The sequence below is a fragment of the Tarenaya hassleriana genome, unplaced genomic scaffold (assembly GCF_000463585.1).
Source record: "Tarenaya hassleriana unplaced genomic scaffold, ASM46358v1 Cleome37, whole genome shotgun sequence".
NCBI classification, from domain to species: Eukaryota; Viridiplantae; Streptophyta; class Magnoliopsida; order Brassicales; family Cleomaceae; genus Tarenaya; species Tarenaya hassleriana.
In genome coordinates, this window is record NW_010966725.1 from 1,080,630 (window position 1) to 1,088,382 (window position 7,753).

At 40.6% G+C, this 7,753-nt stretch overlaps 3 protein-coding genes across 4 annotated transcripts in view; all 3 read left to right on the forward strand.

The window, feature by feature from the left end:
* The window catches only part of LOC104822716 (kinesin-like protein KIN-14F), a 7,520-nt gene extending 2,219 nt beyond the window's left edge, over nucleotides 1–5,301 (forward strand). Inside the window, 16 exon segments of the mRNA XM_010554045.1 lie at nucleotides 3–138; nucleotides 702–1,070; nucleotides 1,242–1,310; nucleotides 1,434–1,658; nucleotides 1,803–1,884; nucleotides 1,967–2,062; nucleotides 2,140–2,319; nucleotides 2,494–2,600; nucleotides 2,692–2,870; nucleotides 2,986–3,150; nucleotides 3,254–3,282; nucleotides 3,285–3,473; nucleotides 3,554–3,717; nucleotides 3,797–3,991; nucleotides 4,081–4,841; nucleotides 4,913–5,301. Coding sequence (XP_010552347.1) covers nucleotides 3–138; nucleotides 702–1,070; nucleotides 1,242–1,310; nucleotides 1,434–1,658; nucleotides 1,803–1,884; nucleotides 1,967–2,062; nucleotides 2,140–2,319; nucleotides 2,494–2,600; nucleotides 2,692–2,870; nucleotides 2,986–3,150; nucleotides 3,254–3,282; nucleotides 3,285–3,473; nucleotides 3,554–3,717; nucleotides 3,797–3,991; nucleotides 4,081–4,841; nucleotides 4,913–5,078 — 3,112 coding nt within the window. The 3' untranslated portion in view covers nucleotides 5,079–5,301.
* Nucleotides 5,302–5,311: 10 nt separating this feature from the next.
* Nucleotides 5,312–6,627, forward strand: LOC104822715. Of its 2 annotated transcripts, none has more exons than XM_010554044.2 (2): nucleotides 5,312–5,751; nucleotides 5,821–6,627. In XM_010554044.2, exons 1-2 carry the CDS (start codon nucleotides 5,700–5,702, stop codon nucleotides 6,519–6,521), a joined length of 753 nt encoding a protein of 250 aa, XP_010552346.1. In that variant the 5' UTR covers nucleotides 5,312–5,699; the 3' UTR covers nucleotides 6,522–6,627. The 2 variants fall into 2 exon arrangements, with proteins under 2 accessions (XP_010552346.1, XP_010552345.1); XM_010554043.2 differs by having other exon boundaries at nucleotides 5,312–5,401; nucleotides 5,636–6,626.
* Nucleotides 6,628–7,528: 901 nt separating this feature from the next.
* LOC104822721 (heat shock protein 90-2) overlaps nucleotides 7,529–7,753 on the forward strand; it is a 3,152-nt gene continuing 2,927 nt past the window's right edge. The window contains exon 1 of the mRNA XM_010554048.2: nucleotides 7,529–7,750. Within this exon, the coding sequence (XP_010552350.1) occupies nucleotides 7,636–7,750 (115 nt within the window). The 5' untranslated portion in view covers nucleotides 7,529–7,635. The remainder of the gene's footprint in view (nucleotides 7,751–7,753) is intronic.

Consider the following 7,753-nt stretch of genomic DNA (forward strand, 5'->3'; position numbering starts at 1 on the left):
ACCCCTGTGATGCCAGCGGTTCAGTATGCCGAGGCAGCGGCTCAGTCTGCAATCCAGTACTTCGAGAACATGAGGAATTTTCTCACAGCGGTTAAGGATATGCAGCTTCTAACCTTCGAAGCTTCTGATCTGGAAAAGGTTCTGCTCGTTATCTTTGTTGCCTTCTTGAGTTCTGTGTTTGTAACTTCTCTCAATGCTTTTTATAGGACACGATCAAGTGCCTAAGGTTTTTCGTTGTTCCTCAGCTTGACGTGTGGTTTTAGATGCTGACAGAAAGATTTCATGTTCTGTTGAATTTAATGATTCAAAAGAATCGGTCTGTTAGAACTTAGTCTTACAGTATAGATTTCATGTAAGCTTATTGTTTGGTTAAAGCAGTGTGTCTTGTTATTTCGATTACGACTAACCTGTTCATTTTAATGTCGAACAATAGACTCATCGAAAATAGTTAGCTGATCATGTATAAGCAAGGTTGTATATTTTGATTTATGTTGGCTTTACACGAAGATAGCATAAAACAGAATCTGGAAATTCACTTGTACTGCTACTTGGCGATCCTTGGAATTTATGCACTAAGTAACTTGTTCTCTAAGAGAAGAGATTTTAGGTTTGTTTTCGACACTTGGACGAAAGAAAAATCTTTCTAATTGTTTTTTTTTTTGCTAATTTTTTCCTGTTGTTAATCATGGCTTCATTAACAGGGAGGTTCGTCGAACAAAGTAGTAGACTGCATATTGTGTTTGAAGGGATTCTATGAGTGGAAACAATCGGGTGGGATCGGAGTGTGGAGATACGGAGGGATTGTTAGGATTACATCTTTCCATCCGAAAGGGTCACCTTCGTCTGTGCTCGGTGGTGAAAGCACCGATGAGTCTGTCTCTTTGGATGAATCCGAGTCATCTCAATATGAGCAGATCTTGGAGTTCCTTCACCTTTCTAACGAGATTGCGGCCGAGGAATCTGAAACTGCCAATGCCTTGGCTTTTCTTTTCGATCATTTTGGGCTTCAGCTTCTACAGGCTTACCTCAAGGAGAGTGATGGGATCAACGAACTACCTTTGAATGCAATGGTAGGTAAGAGATGTTTGAGTTCTCTTTAATTGTATCTAGTTTTTAAGCAACACTATGAACTATGATATACAAGGCAGTTAAAAAGACACGTTGACCACAATATCAAATTATCCAAGCTTACAAGAATAATCTTTCTGTCACCTGTTATGATTTTGGTTGAAATTTTGTAGGTGATAGATACCTTGCTCAACAAGGTAGTTAAGGATTTCTCGGCAATGTTAGTTTCTCAGGGGACTCAGGTACTGTTCATTGTGCTCTTTGTGCATCTTTCTTCACAGATTTTCCTTTTTTTTTTTGTGTGAGTGGGTCAAAGTGTTGGTCATCTTCGGAACTTAATGACTAGTTTTGATATCTGTCCGCAGCTTGGTTTGTTTCTGAAGAAAGTGCTCAAATGTGATATTGGCTCTCTATCAAAATCAGAATTCTTGGAAGCTGTCTTAAGTTATCTTGGGCACAGAAAAGGTTTGGTTTCAAAGGAGTTCTCAAAGTTTTGTGTATGTGGTGGCCAACTTGAGAATGCTCGACCAAGTGTCCGTGAATTTTCTGGTAATGCCGAAGTTATTGATTGGCAACAGAAAGAGCTAGAGGTAGAATCCCCCCTTCTCTTCAAATGACAGAAGTTATTCTTGGTTGTGTTAGTTGCAAAAGCATTTTGCACTCCTCGGTTCTCTGAGTTCATTGCTATCAATTTTACAAGATACATTGCTTTTCTTCTTTTCCTTGAATTTTAGGAAGCAAAAACATTTCTTGGGGAATTAAGATTCCAAGTTAAACATATGCAGTCAGAGTGGCAGGAAGAGCTTCTCAGGATAGGTGAGGAATTTTCCCTATCCTGTATTTCTTTTTCTCTAGAGATCAGGATTACTTGGTAAACATCTGATATCCTCTATGGCAGCTCACCATGTAAAGTCTCTCGAAGTGACATCTTCGTCATACTACAAGGTTTTGGAAGAAAATCGTTCGCTTTACAATGAGGTCCAAGACCTTAAAGGTACCATCTTTTGCATACTTACTCACATCTGAATTTCTAGTAATCTTAGTTTCTTTACTGATACTCTCTCTCTGTAGGGACTATCAGGGTCTACTGTAGAGTGAGACCTTTCTTACAAGGACAGACAAACATGCAATCGACGGTAGATTACATTGGAGAAAATGGAAATATCATGATCGTCAATCCTTTTAAGCAGGGGAAAGAAGCAAGGAAAATCTTCACTTTTAACAAAATACTGGCACCAAATGTCTCACAAGGTATGATTTCTTCTGTTCTGACGTCAAAAAGAACCATTTGCATGTACTTTATGTTTGTGATCTTGATGATATTCTGAGATCCCATACGCGACATGCGTATCTTTGGGGTTCCCCAATATTATTATCTTTCCGGTTGCTATCTTGTCAATCATATTCGTAAATTATTCCTTGTAGAGCAAATATACGTTGACACTCAACCGTTAATAAGGTCTGTTCTGGATGGATTTAACGTTTGCATCTTCGCATATGGGCAAACCGGCTCAGGGAAAACCTATACAATGGTATGTTTATTTGAGACCTGCCTTACACCTGCAAAATAAATTTTTTCAATGGACTTGAATATATATGAGTTTCTCCCTTTTCCCTTGCCAGAGTGGGCCAGATTTGACGAGCGAGAAAACATGGGGCGTGAATTACCGAGCCCTACGTGATCTCTTCCAGTTCTCAAATGCAAGGACACACATAACAAAGCATGAAATCGGAGTCCAGATGATTGAAATATACAATGAACAAGTTAGAGATCTACTAGTCACTGATGGTTCTTCCAGAAGATATCCTTTCTAGTTAAAAAGATTTACGAGCTTTATCTAATTACCAGGTTATATTTCCATAACATCTCCCCGTGTTTTTCCTCTAGAAGTTCAATTATCCTTGACTATTTTTCACATTAGACATACGGAATAATTCTCAACTCAACGGTCTTAATGTGCCTGATGCGAGCCTGGTTCCGGTTTCTTGTACTCAAGATGTTCTTGATTTGATGAAGATTGGCCAAAAGAACCGTGCTGTTGGGGCCACTGCTTTGAATGAGAGAAGTAGCCGTTCTCACAGGTAATCATCATACTCATTTTAAACTTAAGGTCTATCTTTGCAGTATGATCAAGCAGTGCCATTAGAACTATATATATATTGAGAATTACCAATTCTGCTTCAGTGTCTTAACCGTTCATGTCCATGGGAAAGCGTTCTAGTGGATTTGGCTGGAAGTGAAAGAGTGGAAAAATCCGAGGCTGTGGGTGAGAGACTGAAAGAAGCACAACACATTAACCGATCATTGTCTGCGTTAGGAGATGTTATCTCAGCGCTTGCACAGAAGAGTGCCCATGTCCCCTACAGAAATAGCAAGCTTACGCAAGTGCTGCAGGACTCTTTAGGTACACATGATCAGCTGCCTTTGTGAGTCACTTACTGTGTTGCTTTGGCTTCTTTGCTAATATATCTGAATTATTTGCAGGTGGGCAAGCGAAAACTTTAATGTTTGTGCACATAAACCCCGAAGTTAATGCCATAGGGGAAACAATAAGCACCCTTAAGTTTGCTGAAAGGGTTGCTTCCATTGAACTTGGGGCAGCAAAATCAAACAAAGAAACCGGCGAAATCCGGGATCTTAAGGAAGAGGTATGCTTAGAATCCATCTCTTTTTCATTTTGCAAAGAGAAAAAAAAAACTAAAAAAAATATTCTTCCTACATTTTCAGATATTCAACCTGAAATCAGCTTTGGAGAAAAAGGAAGCAGAGCTGGAGCAATTGAGAGCAGGAAGCATCCGGAACACAACCGAGTCCCAGAGAGCAAGAGCAGTTTCTCCTTTCCACATCCCAAGAACTGGTAACAACGGTAGCTCAAAGGTTGATGCAAGTCCACAACCAAACGACAATCTCAGAAATTCTGAGGTAAGAACAAACAGTCTTGGATTTTTTTTCTTTCGATAAAGTAGGAACATAGATAGTTACCTCAACCAGTTTTTGAACCTAAATTTCAGGCAAGAAGCTGCTCTACTGGCAAGCAGAGAAGGTCACGGTTTCCTTCTGCACTCGGAAACAAAGAGGCAGTTCCAAAGATCCTCAATCTAGCAGAAGAACGATTAAATCCGAGATCATCCTCTCCTCCTGTCAGGAGATCTTTATCCACGGATAGAGGCACCGTTATCAAAAGCAGCAGGAGCAAGCCTGACGTTAGTGAAAACCAGCCGGTTTCAAGAACGCCTTTTCCGGCCAGAGTACCTGTAACCAAATCCTTTTCCACAGTCCCGGTGAACCCCCCATCGATGCAGAGTAACATCTCAGAGACCTTCTACAATATCCAGAAGATCAGCTCTCGGAAACTTTTCCCCGAAGCTGAAGAAGAACAGTTGAGACAGGCTCTTAACATACGCCAAGGCGGTGTGAGGAAATCAAAACCCGAGTGCAGTAAACCGAGGCCAAAGCACCAAATCCCCGGTAGGTTTCAGAAACTTGATGTTGGTATCACCCTGCATTCCGAGGCTGATTCCGATGCGAAAACCGGTATGAACGACAATACCCAAAAGGGGAACAACCACCAGTCAAGATTTCAGAAATTCGACGTGGGAATCAGCTTGTTCGCTGACATGTTTGCTGGTGAAAAATCAGATGCAACCTTAAAGAGTGACTCATCCGAGACGGACAACGAGCACTTGCTCGGTGAATCGACTCTGAGCAATGCTTTGAAGTCGAAGAAGCTTCAAAGAAATCTCCCCCGAACCTCCCAAACCCTCGAACCAAGGTAAAGATAACTCGAGAAAAAATCTTTTCAGTCCTAATAAATATAACCTCTTCACTACATTTGATTTGTAGGCCGATGTACCATGGGGACACTTCTTCGTTCACAGGTAAACTCGAGAACAAGCTTTCAAACGGCTTAACTACTCATCAGGCGAAAGAAGGTAACAACAATATATCCGTGCCAGAGTTCAGGAGAAGTCGTTCAACGCCTCGTGGGAAGTTTTTGGTTTTACCATAGAAAGATCTCCAAAAAAAAAAAAAAGTTTTTTGAAAAATCAGTTTGATATGTTAAAGCCGTTTTTCTTTTGTACAGACAAACTAAAATTTCGGGTCTTTTCTATGTTTTTGTCGTGTCCTTTTAAGTGCCTCTGTGATCTGAGACTGCGAGAGATCAAAGCTGTGATGTGATGATCATTATATTGTATTAATGATTTTATTTGAGTGTCTTACATTGTTATTGATGATCAACAGACTAAATATAGATCAGAAGCCGTAGCTGAAGGCTTCCAGACGATCCAAACTTAGGTACTCTTCATCATAAGATAGGCTTCTCCACCAGAAGTAAGTAAACTATTCATAGTAAATCCCAAACAAAACAAAAATCTTCGGTTTTGTTTGTTTCACCGATCAATTCAGGTTTTCAGCTCAGAGCTGTTCTTTCTCCTTCGTTTCTGGTTTTGTTTCTTATATCTCCTGGACGTCTGTCTCGTATGAATCCCGGCGAGTTTTGGCCCAGCAACTTGCAAATGATGATGAACCTTAACCATTCTGATCCAAACCTGTTCGTGTTCGAAGTTTTCAGGCCTTGCCTGAATCGATAAAGATCGAAGAAGGAAAAAAGGAAGCTTTTTCGGAGAGAATGATCGATCAGTCTAGCTCTGTGACGTTCATCTACATAGTTGAAATCGCAGGTATTACCCTGAATGTCGTGGCCACTTGGTCTAAATCCATCTCTTCCCATTCCTTATCCGTTTCAATAGAGAATCCAAAAGACGATAGGAATCATCACACTGTGAAAATCGACCTCTCGGGCTGGTCGTTTTGGGGCAAGAAAGGGCTGAAAACCCTAGAAGCCGACGGGACAAGAATCGATGTGTACTGGGATTTCCGACAAGCCAAATTCTCAAACGTTCCGGAACCTTCCTCGGGTTTCTACGTCGCCCTCGTGTCCCAAGACGTCGTCGTTCTGACAATAGGCGACTTGGTGAACGAAGCCATGAAGAGAACGAGGAAGAGACCCTCGGCCAGGGAAGCTGCCTTGGTGTGCAAGAAAGAGCACGTGTACGGGAAGCGCGTGTTCTACACGCGGACGGCCTTCGACGGGACGGGACGGAGAGAGCACGAGGTGGTGATAGAGACGTCGTTGTCAGGGCCGGAGGAGCCGGAGATGTGGATAACGGTGGACGGAGTGGCGGCGATGAGGGTGATGAACTTGAACTGGAGATTCAGAGGGAATGAGGTCGTGACGGTGAAAGAAGGTGTTGCCGTGGAGATCTATTGGGATATTCACGATTGGCTGTTCGGGAGTTGCGGTTCTTCTTGTGGGTTGTTTGTCTTCAAGCAGAAACTTGTGTCTGAAGGTAGAAGTCTTAGCTTTAATGGCGGCGTCGATGAAAATGAAGGCGGCGAGGATTCCTTGTCGGAGTATTGCTATGTTTTGTACGCCGTGAGGGTCGATTAGTTCTACGAACATGACTTTTTTTAAATAAAAAAAATCTTTGATGTTTCTGTATGGATTTGTTAGAACATGGTATCGGATTTTTTCCCCCTTTGGTTACCAATTTTACAAGTGAATCATGTTATACTTAAAAAAATTATGGCATAGAGATAACACTCATAATGATGAAAAAAGCTAAATCAATCTAAATTTGAGTTTATTTCACGTTTCAAATTTAAGTATGGAAAGAAATATTTTTGGTAGATGTAATTGAGAAAAATGATGTATTTTTTAATTATAAAAAAAATAGCTAAACCAAAAAACAACTAAAGTCATATAGGCGGCATTGTAAAGTAAATTACGATAAAAAAAAAAAAGACGATAGGGTGACACAAATAAAGAGAGATGACAGAAAACGACGAGGCGTGAGAGTCGTAGCCGAGAGATGAGTTGTCGGACGTGAGGGATTCTCAGCCATGGCTGTGGATGGATATGGATTCTCTGACATATGAATCGGAATCGAAAGTCAAAATTTCATCGTCATTAGACCCATAAATCACTGGATCCATATCGATTTAACCTAATTTTTTAATTTTTTTTTGGTTAAAGTGGAAAACCATCGCACAATCCTTCAGATCAGACACCAATTGATTCTGTAGATCGGACATCGACTGACTCCATGGGTCGGATAAATTTTTTAATTTATTTGTTTAGATTTAATTTAAAACGTAACAATGTGGTAGGAAATATAATTAAGATATTAGTTACGAGTGTTTAATTACTATTTTATTTAATTTAAAATTTTTCAAGTTTTTTTTTAAAATTTAACACTGAATAATCTGTTTATTAAAGGCAATGGTAAATCTAATAAAGAAAAGGGTGCGATCAAATTTATGTGGAATTTTCTAGAAGGAAAACAGCCTAAACGTCAAAGACCCGTTAGCTATATTGGCTGGTCAAACACAAGGAAAGAAAAATGGAAATGGCATTTTTCGTTTGCCTTTAGAAGGATCTAGAAACCCTAACACGCTTCGCTATTTAAACTCCCCTCCTTGCATTTGGGGAATCGCACTTGCTTCCTCTCCATCGTTCTCTCTCCGTGAAAACATTCGGTTGATTGTTTCTTCGTGATTCGGCAATGGCGGAAGCTGAAACGTTTGCCTTCCAGGCGGAGATCAACCAGTTGCTGAGTCTCATCATCAATACCTTCTACAGCAACAAGGAGATTTTCCTCCGTGAACTCATCAGCAACTCTT